General features: G+C 44.5%; 1 protein-coding gene across 3 annotated transcripts; it reads left to right on the forward strand.

The window, feature by feature from the left end:
- Window positions 1-3,919: 3,919 nt before the first annotated feature.
- LOC105040388 (mitogen-activated protein kinase kinase SIPKK) lies at window positions 3,920-24,322 on the forward strand. 3 transcript variants are annotated; one of them, XM_010916891.4, is made up of 8 exons: window positions 3,920-4,141; window positions 4,247-4,331; window positions 15,485-15,619; window positions 19,633-19,857; window positions 19,973-20,155; window positions 20,308-20,513; window positions 23,529-23,574; window positions 23,699-24,322. In XM_010916891.4, exons 1-8 carry the CDS (start codon window positions 4,068-4,070, stop codon window positions 23,786-23,788), a joined length of 1,044 nt encoding a protein of 347 aa, XP_010915193.1. In that variant the 5' UTR covers window positions 3,920-4,067; the 3' UTR covers window positions 23,789-24,322. The 3 variants fall into 3 exon arrangements, with proteins under 3 accessions (XP_010915193.1, XP_073110873.1, XP_010915194.1); XM_073254772.1 differs by having other exon boundaries at window positions 3,920-4,331; window positions 23,699-23,958; XM_010916892.4 differs by lacking the exon at window positions 15,485-15,619 and having other exon boundaries at window positions 23,699-23,958.
- The last annotated feature ends 481 nt before the right edge of the window (window positions 24,323-24,803 follow it).

Below are 24,803 nucleotides of genomic sequence, written 5' to 3' on the forward strand. Positions count from 1 at the left end.
TCTTTGAGTTTCCTAAGAAATTCATTGCGCAATGTCTGAAAAGAAAATAAAGGAAAATATGACTTGATCCCTCCAAGTTCATGAATAGCAATTAAACCTCAAAATTTTAAAAAGTCATGATTAACACTACCAAGTTAATTTATTGTCTAGCTTGCTATCTAGCCCCTGTAACTGCTAGTGGAACGATTTAAAAAACTGAAGTGCCTTATCGAAAATATCAAGAAGAAAGATTCAAGACTAAATTGAGCATCCTTGCCGATCCACAAGGGGTAATTTGACTTTTAACCCCTCTTCTAGCCCATGTTCCTTGGGAGAAAAGGAGGAGGGGCGAGTGGCAGAAAGGCTAATGAGCCTACGTGGATAATGGGTGTTGTTTATACGAGTACTAATGCTATAGAACATCGTGAAGTTTGAGATCAAGTTTAGAATATACTAAATTAGGATCCCCTTTACTTTTAGTTGGCGATTTTAATTGCAATTTGCATGCAGAGAACAAAAAAAGTGGTAGCCCATTTAGAGTTAACTATGATATTAGAGAATTTTGTGCTTTTTTTTGTCACGCGGGCCTCATTGATCTTCGATAAGGACCTCAATTTATATGGTGTAATAATTGGTTGGGCATGGTTAGGATTTGGAAAAAGATTGATAGAGCATTCAGCTCCAATAGCTAGTTGCATATCTATCCTGAATCTACAATCATGCATTTAATCAGGTTGCATCTGATCATTATTCTTTGTTAATTTCTGTTTTTGATAAAATTGATACGTCACCACCCCATTTTAGATTGAAAAAATTATGATTGAATTATGATGAATTGCATCATGTTATTCAGACAACTTGGCATTGTGATGGGCATCACTCACTAGGAATCAAGCTACCTTTGTTACTTGATAATGTTCGAAGATCAGTTAGAAGGTGGAAAAGGCATATCAGGAATCTTGTTGTGCTGGGACAGCAATAATATAATTAGATCTAAGATCTTCAAACCATGGAAGCTAATCAAGGAGGCTTGTCAGCTCAATTGCATCTTTTCATGTTATCTCTTCCATAGAAATACCATAAAATTCTGCACCACCGAGAGTGGCTTTGGCATAAAAAATCCAGGGCCACTAGGTTATCAGAGGGTGATGCTGATACTAAACACTTTCATCAATGACTGTCCTCCGTAGAAGAAGAAAAAAAATTCATAGATTGATTAACTGTCATGGAGAGAACATAAGGAGGTTTAGGGCATAGGGTTTATAAATTGTTATCTAGAAGGCATCAAATTGTTTGTAAATTTGCTGCTCAGCTGATTCTTCAACCCAATTCTCTATAGGCCCGGTTAATTAGAGTTAATTAGAGCTAATTTAGATATGAATATTTGCTGGATCTTGGGTGCATTATACATTACCTAGACAATGCTTGATTATTTGGCACAAAATTTGTGCTGTTGGTAGGTTGGTACAATTTCAGTTTCAATGGATTGTTGGTTCAGATGAATCTATAAATCTTTATACTGACCCTTGGATATCTAATCTATCTTTACTTGCATGGCCTACATATATTAATATGGATACTCAATCTTTTGATACTTGAGTGGCTGATTTAATTACTTCATCTAGAAATTGGGCTGCTGATTGATTTTTTGATTACTATATAACTTCATTCAGCAAGTAAGATCCATCATAGAGTACAAAATAATAAACAACCAAAAACAGAGCCCAGGATATCTAATAGACTCAGATCAATAATAAAAACACATGAAGTGAAAGAGACACAGCTATGATATAATATACAACAGAACCTGCCAAAAATGCTATAGCTACAGTCTAATTGCTGACAAAAGAGATGAGCATGCTCTCCTGGAGAGTCAAAAAGCCCACTGCACAAAGGTTCGAAATACGCCATATCAATTGTTGTTGTTGCTAGACAATAAAGATGCCCTGTTGTGACTGATCTGGGATTGAATACAACATTAAATCTGGAAGCAGCATATCTGTACAATATAGGGAAAGACTGTATGTGATGTATGTGTTGTGTATGCCAAAACCCATTGGATGGTTTTCCATGATTCTTCCAACGTTCCAATTGCCTTAAGGATCCCTTACTGCCAGCTGTATATCAATAGAGTTCACACTGTATGTTATTTGATATGCAATGGTAATCATACATGTTCCATACCCCAATTCACAAATGCTGCAATATCTTCAACCTATAGTTCGTGTGTTATTCTAAGATTCTGCCGTTACTTCATAGCTGCATTCAACTTGAAAGACTGCAGGATCTACTTTGGACTACCAACTTCTTACACTCTACCGAGCTGTTACAAACATCTGCAAGTTGATGCATCATTAGTTGCCTGTTTGGTGCTATATGACTATTGTACTTTTGTCATTACAGATGTTCTTTCTGTTCATAGGACCCGTTTCTTTTCTTCTGTAAATTCTACATGCTCTTGCTTCTGTTTGTGTCTTGGTTGCAAGAGGTTTTGGTCCTTTTGATACTCATTTTATGTAATTAGCTACACTTGGTTGTACCTTTCTCAGTTTCCTTAATATACAGCCAATGGCTCCACTATTTTACCAAAAAAAAAAATGGTACTCGAGCCCCCAAAACATATCAAAAGCGTGGAGGTCGTCATTCTCCTTTGCCACTTGGAAATGTAATTTTCTATTGTAAGTCAAAGAAAATTGTTCAGCATCATCATAATTTGCAAATTCATAAATTTTCAAGAAGTATAAATAGAATCTTGCTGCAATGATAAGTTTACTTCATGATCACTTGAAGATTGGAACCAGAAAAATGAAGGTGTAAGTTTGCATTTATCTAGTCATTTTCTTGTCTCGGAATGGTGGAGCTTGATTACACCGCTAAACTTCGAAGAGATTGGTAGCAGATCGAGCTGGAGATCAGCTTGGAGACAAGCTGGAGGATGACTATTTTAACTTGCAAATAAATCTTTACTTGTCAAAGTTTGTTTAGCAGAAGACTTTAAGTTAGTTGGAATTTAAAGAACTCTCAAAGAGAGAGAGAATAAGAGAATTTATATTCAAAATAACTTATTTGAGGATCTTCTCTTTCCCCTTTTATATAGAGGGGGATCATGAGCCATTACGTTGGATCTTTTAGATGCAGCTATGATATTTATGGATCCGAAATATGAGTAGTTACTGTACCTATAATGGATTGTTGTGGGTAGTTACTGCATGCACAATATCGAATATATCGCTCCACGTTCTTATGAATGAAGAAAACGGTTCGGAAGATTTTATTGAATTTGGACGGTCTTTTAATTATCAAGTGTTGGTAAATGACCAAAGAGAAAGGTTGTAAGTAACCGAAGTTGAGAAAGTTACTCTCCATACGATTGATAAGATATATCGGTAAATATTTCAAGATCGAAAAATTTGATTATTCCCATAACATCTCATATATGGACTGCTCATCGAAACATATATTCTATATTGTATATATTATATGATTATGCAGTAGCTAATCATAACCGTTCTTTATCATGAGTCTTGTTCATCAAGTGTTCATCTTGATGTACTGATACAGGAAAAGTGGCTGTGGCTATTGGCGTGCACAGTATAATTTCTGGTTTCGTCGATTCTACGGTTGCAGGTTCCCGCTAAGCGGCCTGACAGCTACAGTGCTGGCGATTCACGCGCTACCTGTCGTGATCCGACCCGCTACGACGATGTCAAGCGCTCTAGGCCAATCCAGCCATTTCCCGTGTGAACAGTGTCCAAGACTTGAGCGGCTGCAAGACCGTTGGAAGTCTTCCGCGTTCTATAATGCGTCACGCCCGCGGGGATTCCGTTGAAACCCGAGGCCCCTTTCTGGAAATCCGCACGCCAGACTGTGCGTGCGATCGGACTTGGACCCGACTACTGTGAAAAAATTCCTCCCGATCAAAAAGCTCGCGTCCCCATCCCTTTTTCGTCCCCTCCGCCCGCCCAAGAATCTTCTTCCCCTCTACAACTCCCCTTTTCCCTCTCGTCCCGTTCCTACGTCTCCGGCCTCGCATCTTCTACAACGAGGAGAAGAAGAGTAGGAAGAAAAGAGAGGCCATCGTCGCCGTCATGAGAAAGGCCGTGCCCAACCCAAACCTTAAGCTCGCCGTCCCCGCCCACGAGATCACTATTGGAAAATTCTTGTACTTACCAAACCCCTGTTTTCTTTCCAACTTTTTGTTTTTCCTGGTTTTGTTTCTTGATTTTTTTTTTTTTTTGGGACCCGGATGTTTGCTATGGGGATGTAGAACTCAGAGTGGAACGTTCAAGGATGGCGATCTTCTCGTGAACAAGGACGGTCTTCGGATCGTTTCCCAGAACGAAGAAGAAGAGGTACAATCGATGCTGTTTTCATTGTTTCCTTGACAATATTCTGATCTATGCTCATGTTTTTCTGAAATCTTTTTTCGACAAGAATCAACCAGACAGTTAGCAAACAAATTGCGCAGAGTTTGGATGCTATGTATCTATATCTACCTAATTCAGGCTTACCATACATTGGTTTCGTTGCATCCAGGAGCTATTCTTTCGTTATCCCAGGCAATCAATTTAATAGGGTGGGAAGTTCTTAGTGTCATCCTCAGGAACTTAGAGATGTGGTATCCAAGAATCTAGGTTTTCTCCCCTTTCAAATCTTGTTCCCTTATCAAGCACTGTATCTGGCAAATTTTTGAGGATAAGAACAAGAATTTCTCGTTTCATTAGGTGATGCATGAGTTTTCCACTAAATAACCTCAATCTTGTAATTTCCATTTATTGGGGTATACCGACCGACCCTGCTGCCGACTCACCCGCGTCGACCCGCCCTCAACACCGACTCTTTACGGGCCCGACCGACTTCGCCCGACCGACGGTGGGCAACACCGACAGTGACTACCGATCGTGCCTGATCGGAGTGGATCGGTCTAACGGGCCGATGTCGCCTCTGATCACCTAAGAGCCGATCCCCCGTGATCGACTTCCTATCGGGTGGGACACCGCCGACTAACCATCGGTTTGGATACCTGACGTCCCATCTCTATAGGTCTTCTAGACGCCGAATGAGTGGCATGGGCTGCAGTCCTATCAAGCAAACGCCGTACGAACGCCAGAAGGCATTCCCCTGCCAGGAAGCCTGGGGCGCTGTCCTGCCAAGGACGCAAATTAATTTCTAGGACCTGTCAACTCGTCAACGACGTGACAACCTCCGGCGATTTGACAACTCTCCAGTTGTCTACACCACCAACGGCGAGGCCATACCACCTCCCACTATAAATCGGGAAAGGCAACAGTGCTAAAGGAGTCCCTTCGAAAACTCCCAAGCTCTCCTTCTACCTCTCTCCCTCTCTCGTTGAGCTCCTTTTCCCTTCTTACTGTTGCCTAATCTCCTCTCTGACTTGACCGTCGGAAGGTCCTCGCCGGAGCCACCTCCGGTCAGTGTGGACTTTCTTTTGCAGGCGTTCATTCCCGACGACCAGGCGACGAGGGATTGGCCGCAACAGATTGGCGCGCCAGGTAGGGGTGATCGGTAGCTACAGGATCGACAGCACCAGGGATTATAGCCCCCACGGAATTCGAAATGACAAAGACAAGAGCTCAGCGATCGAGGGTCACTGGATCGGCGAGGCGCTCTTCCTGCCGGGAAGAGGCCTCTCCTCCACCCCCTATGGCGGAACCCAGCTCTCCGCATTCCGCGGTGACCACGGAGGCACAGATCGCGGCGATCGTGCGGCAGATGACCGTGCTGACAGATGCGGTCAGAAGCCTTCAACAGCAACCGGTCTGGCAGCCCCTTCACCGGCCGAGCAACCGGCGGCGCCCCGATGCCCTCCAGGAGCAGCCGCCGACGTCCGCACGATCTCCGTTGCCCCCTCCGGAGCACCTATCTCAGCGCTCTCACCAAGAGGAGGAGGGGCGCCCGCGGCGTGACACCCGTCGGTCTCGACGGCCATCTCCTTCCCACTGGAGCGAGCGAGGAAGGAGAAACGGCCGCGAACACCGTCTGCTTCCTCTCGGATTCGTCGGGAGACTCCACCCCTGGGGTCTCTCAGCACCGACGGATCGACGACTACGAACGCAGGTTCGAGGAAATCGACCGTCGGCTTGCCCAGTTGCAGGTGGACGGGCAGAAGTCCTTGAACGATGTTGACTTTCAGATCGCCCAACCTCTCTCCCACTCATCCTCGACGAACCGATCCCAAGTCGGTTCAAGATGCCGCACGTGGAGCCTTACGATGGCTCCACCGACCCGATCGACCACCTGGAGAGCTACAAAGCTCTCATGACGATCCAAGGGGCAACCGACGCTCTTTTTGCATCGGCTTTCCCGCCACGCTCCGCAAAGCTGTCAGGGCTGGTACTCCGGTCTCCGATCGGGAAGTGTCCACTCCTTCGGGCAGCTCGAGCACTCCTTCGTGGCCCACTTCAGCACCAGCCGGAAGCCGCCGCGAACGTCGGACAGCCTTTCTCCCTCAAACAGGGAGAAAACGAGACGCTCCGACACTTCGTGGGCGATTCAACGCGGCCACACTTGAGGTTCGGGACCTCAATGAAGACATGGCCATCTCGGCCATGAAGCGCGGGCTGAGGGCATCCCGATTCACCTACTCCCTGGACAAAACCCTCCCTCGAACGTACGCTGAATTACTGGAGCGCGCATACAAGTACATGCGCACGGATGAAGGAGCTTCCGACCGGCGCCTGACCGAGCCAAAGGGCCCGAAGGAGAAGCGGAGGAAGGGTCGGGACCCTGCCTCGCTTAGCAAGCCCCCGACCGATAGTCGGGTCTCACCCCCGCAGCGGAACCAGAGGTCGCCCGACGGCGGAGCCCAAGGCCGACACGCCCTAGGTACGACTCCTACACTCCTCTCTCCGCTCTCGTGCGCAGATTTTGATGGAATCGAGGGGGAAGAGTACTTGCGACGGCCTCCGCCTCTGAAGGCAAAGGGCCTCGACCGACGGAAGTATCGCCGATTCCACCGGGGCCACGGCCACAATACCGAGCAATGCATCCAGCTTAAGGATGAGATCGAAGCCCTCATCCGCGAGGATATCTCGGTAAATTTCGGAGGAACCCGCCGACTCAACCCGTTGCCGGCCGACGACCCCAGCCGACTGAAGAAGCGACGACTAATCAGCCTACGGCCGGGGTCATCAACATGATTTCCAAACGGCTGGGCCCGGGGACGTCTGCTGGAGGGGAGCCGACGAAGAAGCCACGCCGGACGATGCAATTACTTTTACAGAAGAAGATGTTCGGGGCATCCAAACTCCCCACGACGACGCTGTTGTTGTCTCGGCAACGATAGCAAACTATGATGTAAAAAGAATTTTTGTAGATAATGAAAGTTCGACGAACGTTTTGTTTTACTCGACCTTCTCCCGGATGCGACTATCGACCGACCGACTTAAGAGGTCTCTACACCCTTGATAGGCTTCGTTGGAGATGCTGTCACGACGGAAGGAGAAGTTACTTTACCCGTGACGTTGGCACCGAACCACGACAAAGCACAGTCCATTTGACTTCGCGGTCGTCCAAGTGTCTTCGACTTATAACGCCATACTTGGAAGACCCGATTAAACGCCCTCAGGGCGATAGTTTCGACGTACCATCTCCTGGTTCGGTTCCCGACCAAGAACGGAGTCGGGAAAATGCGCGGAGACCAACAGCTCGCTCGCCGATGCTTCCAGATCTCCGCTCAAAGCGAGGAGTTGAAGGGCTCCCTAACGATCGACAAGCTAGACCAACGGGAGGAGGAAGAACGGGGTGAACCGGCCGAACAGCTCATTCCATCCCGATCGCGGGGAACCCCGACCGAAAGGTATGGGTCGGGTCTCAACTACCCGACCCAGAACGACAATGGTTGGTGGAGCTGCTGAGGGCCAACGTGACATATTCGCTTGGTCGGCAGCAGATATGTCAGGCATCCCCTCGGAGACAATAACGCACCGACTCAACATCGACCCAACGATGAGGCCGGTGAGGCAGAAGAAAAGGTCTTTCACTCCGGAAAGACAGAGAGTCATCGACGAAGAAGTGGACAAGCTACTTGAGGCAGGCTTCATCAAAGAGACCACTTATCCCGATTGGCTCGCCAATGTTGTCATGGTGAAGAAAGCCAACGGAAGTGGAGGATCTGCATTGACTACACCGATTTGAATCGGGCCTGTCCGAAGGACAGCTTCCCACTCCCGAAGATCGACCAGCTGGTGGATGCGACGTCCGGATTTCGACTGCTCAGCTTCATGGACGCCTTCGCCGGATACAACCAGATTCGGATGGCGCCTGAAGATGAGGAGCACACTGCTTTCGTGACCCCCAAGGGCCTCTACTGCTACGAGTAATGCCCTTCGGACTGAAGAATGCCGGCGCCACCTACCAACGACTTGTCAACAAGTCTTTAAAGACCAGATCGGGCGCAACATGGAAGTATATGTCGACGACATGCTGGTGAAGAGTGCGCAGATTTCGGATCATGTCCGGGATCTCGAAGAAACCTTCGCACTCTACGACGACACCGGATGAAGTGAACCCGACTAAGTGCGCCTTCGGAGTGACCTCGGGAAAGTTCCTCGGATTTCTCCATCATCTCGCAACGGAGAATCGAGGCCAACCCCGAGAAGATCAAGGCCATCGTCGACATGCGCCACCCGAACACCAAGAAAGAAGTCCAGCAGTTGAATGGAAAAATCATCGCCCTCAGCCGGTTCATCTCTCGATCGGCTGAAAGGTGCCTCCCGTTCTTCAAGACTCTGAGGCAGGCGAAGGGCTTCTCTTGGTCGGACGAGTGCCGGCGGGCCTTCGAGGACTTGAAGGAGTACCTGGCTTCTCCGCCGTTGCTTGTGAAGCCGGAAGTCGGAGAGACGCTGTATCTCTATTTGGCCACTTCTCCCGAGGCGGTTAGTTCGGTGCTCGTCCGAGAGAACGAGAGTCGAATTCATCAACCTATATACTACACCAGCAAAGTGCTTCGCGGTGTTGAAGCTCGGTACTTGGAGACAGAAAAGATGATTTTCGCCCTGACCGTCTCCGCACAACGACTCCGCCCTTACTTCCAAGCGCACGCGATTGTGGTCCTCACCAACAGCCCTGAGGGCAATATTGTGCCGACCCGACACATCGGGACGACTGGCGAAGTGGGCGATGAAGCTCAGCGAGTTCGACATACAGTACCGACCGTGACCTGCCTTAAAGGCCAGGTCCTCGCCGACTTCATCGCAGAGTGCCCGACGACCGACCAAGGATCGGAAGGCGAGAACCCCGAAGGAGCTGCGGTCTCCGAGCCTGACCCGGTGTCCATCTGGGTACTGCACATCGACGGAGCCTTAAACGCTCAGGGAGCGGGGCTGGTTTCCTGCTCACCAACTCGGAGGGAGTGGTTACCGAACATGCCCTCCGATTCGACTTCAGGGCCTCCAACAATCAGGCCGAATATGAGGCGCTCGTCGCGGGCTTGAGGTTGCGCTGGAGCTCGAGGTCGACCGACTCAAAGTCTTCTCCGACTCTCAACTGATCGTTGGACAAATTCAAGGCGAGTTCGAGGCGCGGGATCCGACCATGGCCAAATACCACCAAAAAGTAAAAGATCTCGTGGCACCCTTCAAGTACTTCGAGATCTTCCACATCCCCAGGTCGGAGAATGCCCGGGCCGACGCACTCTCCAGGCTGGCGACTTCAGCTTACGACGCTTTGGGCCGGACGATCGTGGAGAATCTCGGGCAGCCGAGCATCGACAAGGTCGGTGAGGTGCTGCAACTGACGGCCGAACCAAGTTGGATGGATCCGATCGTTCGGTACCTGACCGACGGGATCAGCCCTGAAGATCCCGCGGAGGCCAGGCGGCTCCGATGGTCGGCCACCCAATATGTGATAATGGATGGCCGACTCTACAAAAGGCCGTTCTCCCTTCCCTTGCTCAGGTGTTTGGGACCGACCGACGCAGACTACGCACTCAGAGAAGTGCACAGGAGATCTGCGGGAGTCACTTGGGGGGCAGATCCTTGGCCTACAAGGTCCTGCGCAGGGTTATTACTGGCCCACCATGAGGAAGGATGCGGCTGAGCTGGTCCGGAAGTGTGAACCATGCCAAAAGTACGCCAACGTACAACACCAGCCAGCCAGCCAAATCGCTCCTATTGTCGCCCCATGGCCCTTCGCCCAGTGGGGGGTCGACATTCTCGGTCCCTTCCTCCGGCATCTGGCCAAAGGAAGTTCATAGTCGTCGCCATCGACTACTTCACCAAGTGGGTGGAGGCCGAGCCCCTGGCGCAGATTACCGAGCGGAAGATGGAGGACTTCGTCCAGAAGTCCATCATCTTCAGGTTCGGATTGCCGCATACCATTGTCACCGACAATGGGCGACAGTTTGACAACCAGGACTTCAGAGACTTCTGCATGAAGTTTCGCATCACGCATCGACTGACTTCGGTCGGGCACCCACAGTCCAACGGCGAAGTCGAGGTGACCAACCGAACCATACTACACGGGTTCAAAACCCGACTGAATGAAGCCAAAGGCCTCTGGGTCGAGGAGTTGAGCTTCGTCCTATGGGCTTACCGAACGACCCCCGTGTGCCAACCGGGGAGTCGCCTTTCAGTTTGGCCTATGGGACGGAGGCAATGATACCGCTCGAGATCGGGCTACCGTCAACTAGGGTCGAGCAGTATCAAGAGCCGAACAACTCCGAGTGCCGGAGAGTCGACCTAGACCTCCTCCCCGAGCTTCGGGACGAGGCTCAACTTCGCATGGCTTCTTACCGACAGAAAGTAGCCCGATATTACAACGCCAGGGTGAAGCCGAAGCTCTTCCGACCCGGAGACCTGGACTTGAGAAAGGCGGAGGTCTCGAAACCCCTAGACTGGGAAAAGTTGTCCCCGAACTGGGAGGGACCCTACAAGGTAGCCGACACCTACGGACCGAGGGCTTATCGGCTGGAGACCCTAGAAGGGACGGCCATCCCACGGACTTGGAACGCCGACAATTTGAGGTTGTACTATCAGTGAACTCTGTATCTCCCCATTTGGAATACGAACTCAGTTTGAAACTTCGGAGTCTGAAATTTCGACTCCTCGACTATTGTTCGGCGCTCGCCAAGGGATGCGAGTCCCCGACGTCCCAACTCGGACTTGGCGATCCACTACGAACCGATGGGTCGACCGCCAACGATACATCGGACGCTTAAAGGACCGACGCATCTGCGACGACGGGAGTTACACTCCTACATCTAAAAATCTCAGCCCAAAACGATCGAACAGAACGATCGGCCGACTTGCCGACCCGGCTCCGGTCGGGAAAGGCAAAGCGCCAACGCAACCGACGTCGCGTTCGTGACTTACCGACCAGGTCGCGACCGGTCGAAGGGTATTCGGCTTACCACCGTTTATCACACGGCGCGACATAAGCACCCGACCTAAGTCTGGGTAGTGGGAACTCGACTTACCATCACTTTTCCGGCCAAACACGTCGACGCCGTACGATGATGTATCAGACGCCATCCGACTGATCATGTCGGACGACACTCGGGTCATCAGGGTGCGCCCAAAGGTCGGTCGACCTTCGTCCCCGCGATCGACCTTCGACACCGCTAGCGTGCCCGACTCAACGGACTCGTGCCTGGAAGTCGGTCGACTCCCGATTCATGCCAGGACGACGTACGTTCGACTCTGGCCTACGATTTACGACTTAGCGACGGACGATCGGCTCGGGCCTTAGGGTGGGGTCGGAGGACAAAAAATGCTCGGAAGAGAGAGATCCGAGGGTTGGTCGGCAGGAGCTGACACAACAAGACGAAGCTGATTATTAACCGAACTGAGTTCGGCGCCAGTTGCGCCGGACAAAGTCCGTAATAATCTAGCAGATTCCGAACGAGCTCCGGAATCGGAAGCCGAAGACCAGCCCGGAGGTCCTCGACGTACAAAGCCACCTGACCCGCGGGCGGGTTGTCAGCCCGACCCCCGACCCCAGGGGCGAAAAGTCGGAACTGCTCCGGGATGCGATACTGATCCCGAAGCCGATCAACATTCGGCCCCGAAAGCGAGGAAACCTCAACTTCCGGAGTCGATCGAAGGTCATCGGTCGGGTTTTCCGATCGAGCCTCTTGAGGTGAAGTTCTGGCCATGACACTGGAACCAAGGAGAAGACAAGACCAAAGAAGAAGGAGAAAGAAAAGAAAAGGTTTCAAAGAGAGCGAGAGTAGAGCAGAAGGGGGCACGAACCCCGGATGAACCTTTGCGAGAATGGGGTGGGAGCAGCAGCCGGCGACGATGGAGAGACCGTTTGGGCAGAGTCTCCGCAGCAAGATCATCAGAAATGAAGCTTTGAGTACAAGTGGCCCCATATATATAGGGTTGACCGACGGCCAGGATGTGGCCGCGCCGACCGAGACCTCTCGGATGGTCGACACGTGGCGGCATCCGGGCCCTCTTCCGGCCCGGCGGTTCGGCGCACTCCTCCCAATCGGGCCACGTCGCCTCCATTAATGTGAAGGACGCCGGCCCAACGACCTCCTGGCGCGTGGCAGCAGGGACGCGCCCCAGAATTAAATCGCCTACGGCGATTCGCGTCCCGATGGGACGCCTGACGGCGGCCCGCGCTCCCAAAGCCGGCGCCGAACGGCGGTTTGCATTCCCCAGAAGGCGCCGGATGCCCGATCGTCTGACACCAGATCGTCCGGCACCCGATCTTCTGACACCGGATTGTCTGCGTCAAGTCACCGAACGATGGGACACCTGACATCGGTTTGTCCGGATCATCCGCTGGTGAGGTCAGCAAATTTAAGGCAGGACGCAATAAAGAATCCACTCCTTTCGCCCAACGCCCCACCCGCGTGGAGACGCGAGCCAGTGGACATCAGGCTTAGGAGTGGGGGGGGCAACTGTTGGGGTATACCGACCGACCATACTGCCGACTCACCAGCGCCGACCCGCCCTCAACACCGACTCTTCTACTGGCCCGACCGACTTCGCCCGACCGACGGTGGGCAACACCGACAGTGACTACCGATCGTGCCCGACCGGAGTGGATCGGCCTAACGGGCCGATGTCTCCTCTGATCACCTAAGAGCCGATCCCCCGTGACCGACTTCCTATCGGTGGGACACCGCCGACTAACCATCGGTTTGGATACCTGACGTCCCACCTCTACAGGTCCTTCTAGACGCCGAATGAGCGGCATGGGCTGCAGCCCTATCAAGCAAACGCCGTACGAACGCCAGAAGGCATTCCCCTGCCAGGAAGCCTGGGGCGCTGTCCTGTCAAGGACGCAAACTAATTCCTAGGACCTGTCAACTCGTCAACGACGTGACAACCTCCGACGATTTGACAACTCTCCAGTTGTCTACACCACCAACGGCGAGGCCATACCATGAGGCCATACCACCTCCCACTATAAATCGGGAAAGGCAACAGTGCTAAAGGGGGTCCCTTCGAAAACTCCCAAGCTCTCCTTCTACCTCTCTCCCTCTCTTGTTGAGCTCCTTGTTCTCTTCTTACTGTTGCCTAATCTCCTCTCTGACTTGACCGTCGGAGGGTCCCCGCCGGAGCCACCTCCGGTCAGTGTGGACTTTTTTTTGCAGGCATTCGTTCCCGGCGACCAGGCGACGAGGGGATTGGCCGCAACACCATTGATGTTGATATGCTGATTCGTAGGGAGACTTTTGATGTTTTCTGGTTGGATTAGCGAGCCAGGTGGTGGCAAAATCCATGATCAAAGTTTGACATGCTCTTAAAGCTGGCAGAGGTATATGATCCACTACTGAAAGGCAAGACTGATGCTCAGCCAAAGGTCTTATCATCAGTAGACATGCAAAATAGTAGAGAGATCTACTTTTGACTTGTACGCGAGGGTAGGAGTGGGATTGAAGTCTCAAAAGTATCTTTAGGTTTCTTGTTAGGACTGGAGTCTTCTGATACCAGGTTCTTTGGAGTGAAAACATCTGAGAGGTAGCAATGGGATTGTCACCTCCCACTGGTCTGCTCTGTTGTCTTTTTGTTAGGTAGAAGTTTGTTTCTTGAAACTATTAACCAATCCTTTTCCAAGAAAAGGGGAAAAAAGAACGCTTCTGTGCTTCGGATACTTAGGAGAGATTATCTCTGCCACTAGATGGCAAAATATGTCACTTCCTTTTTAGGGTGAAGAAAGGAGAAGAGAATTAAAGTTGCAAAATAAGCTTCTGTGCTTCTATGGGAGTGGCTTGGACAGTTGTAGCAATGCTTGGAGGATCAGGCCAGATACAGGTCTTTGGGTGTCAAATCCAGCAGCCAAAACTACATAATCATGTAATTTCAGTTTAGCGCTAGTATTTTTTGCATTTTACCTTGTTATTTTCTTTGCTCCAGTTAGGGAAAAGAAACAGGGAAGATTTAAAGGCCTTTTGCCCTTTCCTATGGACTAGTCAACTTGCCAAACCAATTTTACTCTTGATTTCTTTCTTTTCATGCTCATGCTCTCTCTCTCTCTCTCTCTCTCACACACACACACACATCCCCTCTAGTATTCTTATGCAAAATCTAACCTTTAAGCCGGATCCAGATAATATGATAACAGAATCACTTGAAATAATTACAAGTAGTGGGAATAAACTTCTGCCATAATGAATGACCTTTTGTCATTTGGAAAGCAAAGAAGAATTTAGTGTTGGAAGTAAAATCTTTTGATAATGATCATCAAAAGATATGTGAAAACCCAGGAGTATAAGGAATACGGAGGAGTTGGCTAGTGGTAGTCCACTTTCGGACTTGAATGACTCATTGCTCTTTAATACATTACTATAAACTCTAGCAATTTGTCAGTTGGAAAATGTTTACTAAGGCAAGTCCATGCCTGATTGCATTTTTCTTTGTGAACAAAGCACTTAGAAAATGTAAGGCCTTCCTTTCTGCAAGAGAACTTGAGTGAGGTTATCAGTTTGATTAGTAAGTTCTTTGTAATTGATATAAATATTGAAGAAGAAAAAATGACATATTTTATTTCATTTTATGCTAGCCTGTATGATGGATTAACCATGAATTTGAAAAGTAAGAAATCTCCTGACATCAATATTGTTACGACTAAGTCATTTACCTTGGAATAGAGGATAAAATTCAATGGTGGATAACCTTCTAATGATATTTATTGGCAGATCAATGGAGCGACACTGTATAATGATACCTCAAGGTCAAAATTAATAATTCAAGAGAAATTTAATTGTTAGGACTTAGGACTATGTAAACCATGACATATGAAAAGAACTTTTGGCTGTGAAAATCAGTTATGATGCTTCTATATATAACTTCTATGGCTTTTCTGTTTAAATCCACCCTAAGTATTTTTATTACTGTACGTCAAATGCTTCCAAAATGATAAAGTTCTCTCTGGACAACAAAACTTCTGCATGCAACCATGCTTTTCTATCTCATAAAATTTGTACCAGTGTTTGATCATCATCCATTCTCTAAAATCTTAACCTCTCATGCACCAATTATTTTGAGTTTTTCTTATTGTTATTGTGGTTTGTTCAATTTGTGCTCAGCCACCTCTTATAAAGCCATCAGACAATCAATTGACTTTAGCTGATATTGATATGGTTAAAGTTATTGGAAAGGGTAGTGGTGGAATCGTGCAATTGGTTCGCCACAAATGGACTGGCCAATTTTTTGCTCTCAAGGTATAGTATCTTTAACATTTATGCTTGCTTATAAGTGATTGTTTAGTTTCTTCTCACTCTTATCTCAACCTTTTTTTTTTGTTTCAAAACTCGAAGTGTAATGAGTTGATTTTCACTAATTTCTTCTAGCATTGCCAAAATAGTGGTGGCAGTTTTTAAGTTTAAACCCATGAAAGGACAGTTTAGTTATTACATGCAAAAATCTTCTAATATTGCTTTTTTTTTTACTGAGAAATAATTGTAAATATCAATATTTTCTTTATGAAATTCTTCAAAGTAGTGACCAACTATAGGCTATGCTAATCTATATATTGTTAGCAGTTCTCTCTCTCTCTCTTTCTCTCTCTCTCTCTCTTTGGTGTGTGTTGGGGGGAGGGGGGGAGTGATGCCACCATACCCCTCAGAGAACCTCATTACCCCCTCTTTTTTTGTTCATATTTCCTGCTCCTGCCCCTTCTTCCTCATTACTGTAGCTAAACCAAAACCACCAGCCCCTCTTCCCTTCTCAATGGAGCACACCCAAGCCCTAGCAGCCCAAGGGGCACTTAAGATAGTCCATTTAGTCATACAATCAGCAAATAAGAATAAAAAAATTGTTTACATGATTACAAAATTCTTCATATGATTGGATCTCATAATATCACATCCCCCCATCTCATTTGCCTTGCTCTCTTTTCTTCTGTACCCCACTTCTATCTGTCTCTCCATCTCTCTCTTCCCCTCCTGCTCTTTTCATGCAATTGCTGGACCTCTCCCAGTGTCCGTCTTTGTCCCCAGATCTAGGCAGCTTGAGGCAACTCTCTCTCTCTCTCTCTCTCTCCCTCCCTCCCCCCTCTCTCACACACACACACACACAGAGATAGACATGCACCCGCACCAATCTCCATCCAGTTGGGTCAGTCATAATCCAGCTCATTATATCCTTTTCTCCTTGTTTTTGGGCACAGGTCATTTCTTTCTTTCTTTTTTTTTTAAAAAAAAAAAATTCCAATTCTGAATTTTCAATGCTACTAAATCTATAGACACCTAGATTCAGTCTTACGTGTTGACCAGATATGACATTAGTTACAAGAGGGAGGTAACTGGAGAGTAGAGCAGGCCACTGCAAGCAGCAGCTGAGCACTGGAACTCTTGACAACTCATCTTTTACCCTTTCCTCCACTGAAGTTAGTCACGTGAATTCCTTGAATCAATTTCTTGAATTGCATTGATCTTTTCCGCTGAAAAAAATAATCACCAACCATGATGCGAACATGCAGTTTTTTCTGGGTAATGTAGAAATTGTCTTTGCAGTTGGGTTTGCCATGTGCAATGCACATTCCTTGAGAAATCTGAATCATAGAGCAATTTTGTGAATGCCCTCGGCTTCCAAGTTTGGTTTTATGTATAGATGATTAGCTATCGAATCTGATTTATATGTTTTTTTTGCTTTTACAATGTTTAATAATTAAAAAAATTATAAAGGAAGATACAAATTAATTAAAATTAGTAATGGGGGCATAACTTTCTTTAGTGATGTAATTAGAAATGTTCTGTCACTAGAATGAAATTTTATTGTAAATTTAAAAGTTTAAATATTTTGTAATAAAATAAATTTATAATTAAATTACAATCTTCTCTTGACTAATGTTGGTGCTGCCACCTGCATGAAATCTTGGCTTTGCCCCTGATTGTTAGCACTTAGAACTGCCTTTATTTCCACATATATGGTTAGAAGGTGCTCCTTACACAACTACTTTTTGCTAAAATTACATAATTTAGTGAGTGCTTATGAACACATCTAGAATCAATATTTAATTCAGCATGAAGCCATATTGCTGTGATACTTAAAATGGTCCGTGAACAAATTCATATAATTCCCTAGACAGCGTAGCCATACCTCCATTGTGCTTAAAAGGCAAAGGTATGATAGAAACAGTGTCAAGGGAATGTTTAGTTTGTGGAACTTGCAAAACATTGTCTAACCAACATGGTAAAGCAAACTATGTAGCCATTGACACTTGCAGGGGTAAACTACAGTATCTACTTATCTCTTATAAATCAATTTACCAAATCTTGGAAAATGTTATCCAATGGGCATGCACACACATTTAATCTTTGAGTTTAACTGGTCATGATTTGTATTATTTAAAAGTATTATTAGTTCCAAATTCAAACCTAATGTCCTTGATTATTAGATCATGTGACTGCTAGATGCTTCCAGACAAATTTTAGTGGAATTTAGTTATTTTACCCCAACAAATCCTGCTGAAAACTAAGTGTTCTGAGACTGCAGACTTTTGAATCCTCTCACTCCTTCTGGAGTGTGCGAGATGCCTTACCAGTGGATCAACCTATACCTTGCAGGGACTTTATGTACCTGAAAATCATCAGAAGAAACATGAACTGGGCGCAGCAATAAAATTTTATAGATCCTGCTCCTTCCAGATAGATTGAAAAAACACTAACTGGGAAGGCCTAACAGCCATGTCTGCCTTGGAATGGGGTACTACTACCTACGAATAATAACAATGTGAACCCGCAATTGTTATGCTTGACCAAATCCAACAACATTCCACTATGCCCAAAATATATAATTGCTTTTAATCTTCATTTTCTCATTGGAAGTCTTGTTGTTACATCCAGTGAAAGTGCAAATTTACATGTATCTTCTATTAGATTGGTAATTAATTATTAGAGAACAATATGATTAAATATTGTTACATGATTTTTTTTTTATTTAAGAAAGAAAGTTAGGAGATGTCACGTGATGATGTTATTATCTAAGTTTACAAGTAAAAGCAAACAAAAAACAAACAAACAAACTGGACATGTTACTCGAAGAATGTGGATCATATCTCCCTCTCTCTGCACGCATATGGTATACACATATGCATGCCTGTATTTATGGGTGCATGATAGAAGTATACATGTATCTACATTCTATCACCAGAATAATTTCATCCACAAAACCCCAAGTTCTAGCTTAATGGGGAGCTGTTAGGGTTCTTTTCTAACACCCAAATATTAGGTTCATTGTTAGATTAATCCTCCTTGGATTTTTGTGTGCTATCTTGTGCCAAGTAGTTGTAAGACTTACTCCTTGTCACCTCTTTTAGTTATATGCATCCCCTTTTTTGATCCATGTTTAATATGACTGAATGATTAACATATACATTTCAAAACCTCATTTTGTATCAAAATAACTCTCAAGCTTCCTCTGAACTTGATCCTTCTTGTTTGTATTCTAGACATCCACTGGAGCATTTTCATCTTTGACCCATATACTTTATTTGATAAGTTTATCTTATCAGTTAATGAAATACTTCATCACATGCTTTTACAGGGTCAACTGAAACCATGCTACAAAAAGCATGCTGAATAAAGATTAGTATGAAAGCAGCAATTAATTCCAATATGCAAAAATGCAACTAATGTCCATAGGCAATAATGAAAGAATATGATGGAAGATGAATAATTTTTTGGGGAGATTACAACATTCTTTCCATGTGCCACTCACCTCACTTGTCATATTTAAAACTTTTTAAAATTGAATTGACACCTTTTTGATTGAAAATACGTGACTTAAAGTTAGTGTTCAAATTTGTTTGGATTTTTGAGTGTTGCCTAAACTTGTTTGCCTCATCCATGATCTGTTGTCAAAATGTTATGAAGTTTATGAAGATGATACACTATGGGATGACTGAGAAACAATGTTTTGGAAATGTTTTACCTTACAGAATGTTCAATTGCATGGCTTGTTCAGAAAGGGCCTCTTAGTAGTAGGCATGTTATAGGTGAGTTTAACTTATCATTGTAGCAGAAAGGAGTTACAGAACTGCACCTAGATATGAGTTCAAGTTTGCATACATTTTTTGAGAACAAAGATGGACAAATTTATGTGCATTTTATTGCTGCTTATGTACTAGTCCCCTCTCAGGCAGTATATCAGCATGTTTTATTGCCTCTGACATTAATGACCCATAAACATGACATCCTTTTCAAAAGGTTTTCATGCGATATTGTACATGCAGGTTATACAATTGAATATTGAAGAGAGTATGCGCAAACAGATTGCTCAGGAACTAAAGATAAACCTGTCCACACAGTGTCCATATGTTGTTGTATGCTACCAGTCTTTCTACGACAATGGTGTTATATCTATAGTACTGGAGTACATGGATGGTGGTTCTCTAGCCGATTTTCTAAAGAAAGTCAAGACCATACCCGAGCCATATCTTGCTGCAATCTGTAAGCAGGCTAGTATTGAATGGCAGAAGAGTTCCATCATCTCACGCAATGACTGTAGCATTGGTAATCCAGTTTCTAGTGTTCTTGTTCCAATTAAAAGCATGCCTTTTTTCGTTTGTGCAGGTGCTTATAGGTTTGATGCATCTTCACCATGAAAAACGTATTATCCATCGAGACTTAAAACCATCGAACATACTAATAAATCACAGAGGAGAGGTCAAGATATCTGATTTTGGTGTCAGTGCTATCATACAGAGTTCTTCTGGTCTGCGAGATACATTTACTGGCACCTGCAACTATATGTCTGTGAGTATTAGTTTCTGGTAACCGCTAGTGCTTGTTGTTTGGGATGAATTTTTTAATTCAACTTGGAATTTCTTTTATATTTACAAATTTTAGAAGCAAGCATCTCTGAAGCTTTAAACTTAAAAGTTATAGAGAATTTTTGTCCTTGATAGCCAGAACGAATTATTGGTGGAAGACATGGATATCTAAGTGATATTTGGAGCTTGGGTCTAGCTATGCTTGAGTGTGCAACAGGCCAGTTTCCCTATCCTCCTCGTGACAGTTTTTATGAGCTTCTGGAAGCAGTTGTCGAGCAGCCACCACCTCGTGCACCTCCTGACCATTTTTCTGAGGAGTTTTGCTCATTTATTTCTGCATGGTAAATATGCTACATCATGTTATACTTTGATCAGCACCCACTGAAAATGATTCCTTAATGTTTGTTCAAAATGTTATTTGATCATTAATATTCAAGTTTGCTTTGAGGCAAGAGCTGTGTATGTGCAGTCTAGTTGGAACAAGGAGCTTCATGTTTTTTTTTTTTTACTAAAACATTTAAGAATTATAGTCATGTTAAGCTGACTTTGTCTAGGTAAGTGATGTTGATATTTCTACGTGATACCACCAAATGCATGGCTCTTCATTAGTAAGAGGTAGAGGTGGTGATGTAAGAGAAGAAAAATATCTTAGTATACTTCCTGAATAGATTAAAGCCAATGAAAACAGAAATTTATTTATCTGGTAATTACACTTAAAAGAAAATCATGTGTAGGGATTAGACAAAAATGGTTTCAACAAGTCATGACACTTCCATTATTGAAATTTGATGAATAGTGGTTTTTATGCATTAAAATATATGTTGGAAATGTATGTCTGACATGAAAGACACATATACATGATAAACAAGCATTGTTTTGTTAGTCAGCATTAAAGGGACAAAAGAGAACATATGTCAACTTAATAAACATTACCACAGTACAGTGCAAAACCTGCACCCAAGGTTTTATGGTCCCATATTGTTCCGATGGAGGAACCACAGTGGTACAGGGTGCAGGACACCAGAACAAACCTAATCAATATGTACTGACTGTATCAGTCTGTGCCAACCGTAGTGGTTGCATGCTGAGAGTCAGGAAGTACTAAGGGTCAGTATGCATCATTTCCTTATCTTTTTCTGTTTTCTTATATGTTTCGGCCTGTCCTGACCATACCAGTACAATACCATGTTGGTTCAAAACCAGTAGGGGGTCCAGTAATGGTATTTTAAACCTTTCCTGTGCCCTCATCACTTGAAATGCCTTCACATAGTTCCACTCGAGGTCTGGATACTAACCATATCCAGATAATCTGGTGAAAGATCCAGCTTCAGATGTATGCTATGTTTTGGAGTTCATATTCCACATTTTCCTCGACAGTGATGTGTTGGCTCCATCTGTCTATCCATCCATCTGTCTATCCATCTTGTGAAAATTATCCAAGATTTTCAAGTCATTATGTGATTTCAGAATAAAAACAACAAATACTTCTAATGACAAGGGAAAAGTACTCAATGAGGCTTATGAAAGAATATGTGGTTGATCAAATTTATCTTGTTGTGTTATTTGAATGCCTGCAGAATGCAAAAAAATATGTAGAAATATCTGAAGAGATTGCCTTGGAAGGCTAAAAAGCCAAACAAATTTCACTGTTCTACTAGTCTTTTGAGTTTTGCATGAATATTTGCTTATTGATCTAATCCAACAGTTTTGAAATAAAAAATTCTCAAACTTCTATTTCGTTTTAATTATTTTTGTATAATGAATTTTGATTCTTTTACATGATAAGGAAAGTAGAATCTCTTGGTGTCTATTAGAGAAGACCCTGTGGGATCTGGCAGGATCGGCTGGAGAGAGCACAGGGGGAAGCTTGAGGGGGGAGCAGGAGAGAGGACAGAGAGCACATGGGGGGTTGCAGGGCCTGATCTCCATGGGATTAAAAAAATTAAAAAAAGACTTTTCTCTCCCATCCTCCCCCTTGCGCTTTCTCGGATCCCATGGGGTCCAAACAGGCCCTGAAGTGTCACAAGTAAACAACCATTTTGGCCTCATGTTAAATATATATACCTTTTTGATATGTAATGTGCTAGTGATATTCCTGGCCAGTTCTGTGATCAACTTGTCATTGTATGATAACAGGTTAGTTGTTCATGGTTTAGATATCTTGGGGAAAATTATCTACAGATATCCAATTTATTAATCTGCTTCAGTTTACTACTTAATTGTTTCATGCTATGATTAGGGATTTAATTGACTATCAGTCATGATCACGTAGCTAGTATTGGATACAAGGACCTCCACGGGCGTGATTTGCACCTATGGAATGCCCTATGTTTTTCTCTTTTTTTTTTTTCCTTTTTGCTAAGATTAAGCCATGTGCCAATTTGTAAGGTGAGTTACATGTCTTCTTTGGTTTGTATTATAAAAACTACATGATACTTTTCTGATTCTAGTTATACATTATTTGCGAACATTAGTATAGGAGGTTAATACTATGATGCTTTTAAAACTGTGATTTTGAGGTAGCAATTGGAAAGAATTGAGTTGGAGGCTTGATGAAAGCAAGTGATAAGAGGCAATACCTCAAAAAGCGGATGGATAAATGGCTAGGACCAACTGTATCTTATCTGGAATTTGGAAAAACTGTTAAAGGAAAGGAGCTTTGTGATGTTGGCACCCTATGTTCTAGGGAAAATTGTCCTATCTTTATTTGTTCTTGAGGACATGATTGAAGAATTGTAGTTGGACAATTTGCTTCTACATGGAAAAGATTTAGTCAGCATAAGTTTGATTATATGAAAAATAAAGTGCTCTTGCAATATGGTTTTATGTATAACCCTTTTTAGGTCATACATAGAGAGAGAGAGGAGAGGAGAGAGAGAGGATTATGATGCTTGCTGTGCTTCAGATAGATAGGGAAGTGTTTCAATTGTACAGGCTAGGCAATGTACATGCTTCAGCTACGTAGGAGTGTCATATCTGATATATGTCTTTTTCCATGTCCAACATATATACTGGCAATCAATTGTCGAGGTAAAATATTGAATTTGTAATGTTTCGAGCTTGTTATCATATATTATGAAAGCTCTGGAAATCCAGAGGAACGTGCTGATGGAGCGAAGGTGCTGTTTTGCATAAAGTTGTCTAAGCTCCCTCGGAGCGGGGAAAAAAAGAACAAAAGAAAAGGAAGAAAAATTATTCTATAGCTGTTTCATAGACATTAGTCACTCTGTCACATATTTTTTGCACGATGATTTCGGTGATGTCCTTGTACCTCTATCTGTCTTCCTTTTTAATCTTTTATCTAGTCATTTTTGAGTCCTTTTTCTTTAACACAAACATTTTGATATTGATTACAGTGTACAAAAAAAGGCCGAAGATAGAAAATCTGCCCAAGTGCTTTTGGTAAGATTCAACTCTGCCACCATGATTTACCTACTTCATGCCCTTTTCTTGTAAAGAAGCCAGGAGCTGACTCTGGGAATAATTTTTTCTTCTTTATCGTGCATCGTGTTTTTTTCTGATTCAGGAACACCCCTTCTTGAGCATGTATGATGACCTGCATATTGATCTCGCATCTTACTTCACCACTGCTGGATCTCCGCTTGCCACCTTTTGAATCTGCGGTATTGGACATCTGTTGCATGTAGAGTTCCTTTTTCCATGCTAAGTATTCCAATTTACCACGATTTGATGTTAGGTATTATGTAGTGTTTCCAATAAAAGAACAAATTGGAAGGGTTCTTCGAAGTAATTTTGAATCATATCAATCATATTTCATGGGCGTGATATTTCGGTGGTTCTTTGGGTATGCACCGGAAAACAATGGTGTATTCTGCATGCAACTTGTGCGCTTAATGGAGCATTATCAAAGTGCAAGCCAAATATTGAAACGCTGCTTCTCTTTATGTTGTAGAGGCACATACGATTCTGGTGGATTTTCTGATGTGTTTTTTGCTAAGACCGTGGAAATGAGAGTGATACCAAAGTTTTGTGGTTCGTGTACTAGATTGTAATAAGAAAGCATCCCCCATGTTCTGTGCTCCAAAATGAACGGAAAATAAAATTCCATAAATCTATCTCTTGTATGTAAATGATGGAAACCAGAAGGCTTGGAAAACGACGCTAACGGAATGTTTTTTGGTCCAACGAAGTGCTGTATCTTGAACATTTGTCTTTATAGACCAGTCAACTTAATTATTTATCCTACCTTTAGCAAAAAAAGAAATGAGAAAAGAATCTGTTCTAGCATGTACAAACTTCTAAATCTCCACATTTTTTATGAACTGGCTACATAGTTTGATAGGAGGTTGTCACTCCAAAAATTTTTTGCTGCAGCAGTAATTAAATACGGCTCCTTTAAAAATCTCTTCATGGCAGTTTTTGGTGAATGCAAGGGTTTTCTTATATTATTATTTTATCATGCAGTACATACAACTACTGGAATTGTAGGTGATCATTTATAAGGGGTAAAATTTTTATAGTCAGTTTTATTATGAAAAAAATTATGATTGGATCGTCGTCATCTGTCACTTATCTCCCATCTATTAAAAAAAATATTTTTTTTTTCTCTATGTCCAACCCTCTCCTTTGACGGCTCCATCTTGGGCCTCCGCTCCACCGACATCTGCACC

The sequence above is a fragment of the Elaeis guineensis genome, chromosome 3 (genome assembly GCF_000442705.2).
Source record: "Elaeis guineensis isolate ETL-2024a chromosome 3, EG11, whole genome shotgun sequence".
Taxonomy (NCBI): domain Eukaryota; kingdom Viridiplantae; phylum Streptophyta; class Magnoliopsida; order Arecales; family Arecaceae; genus Elaeis; species Elaeis guineensis.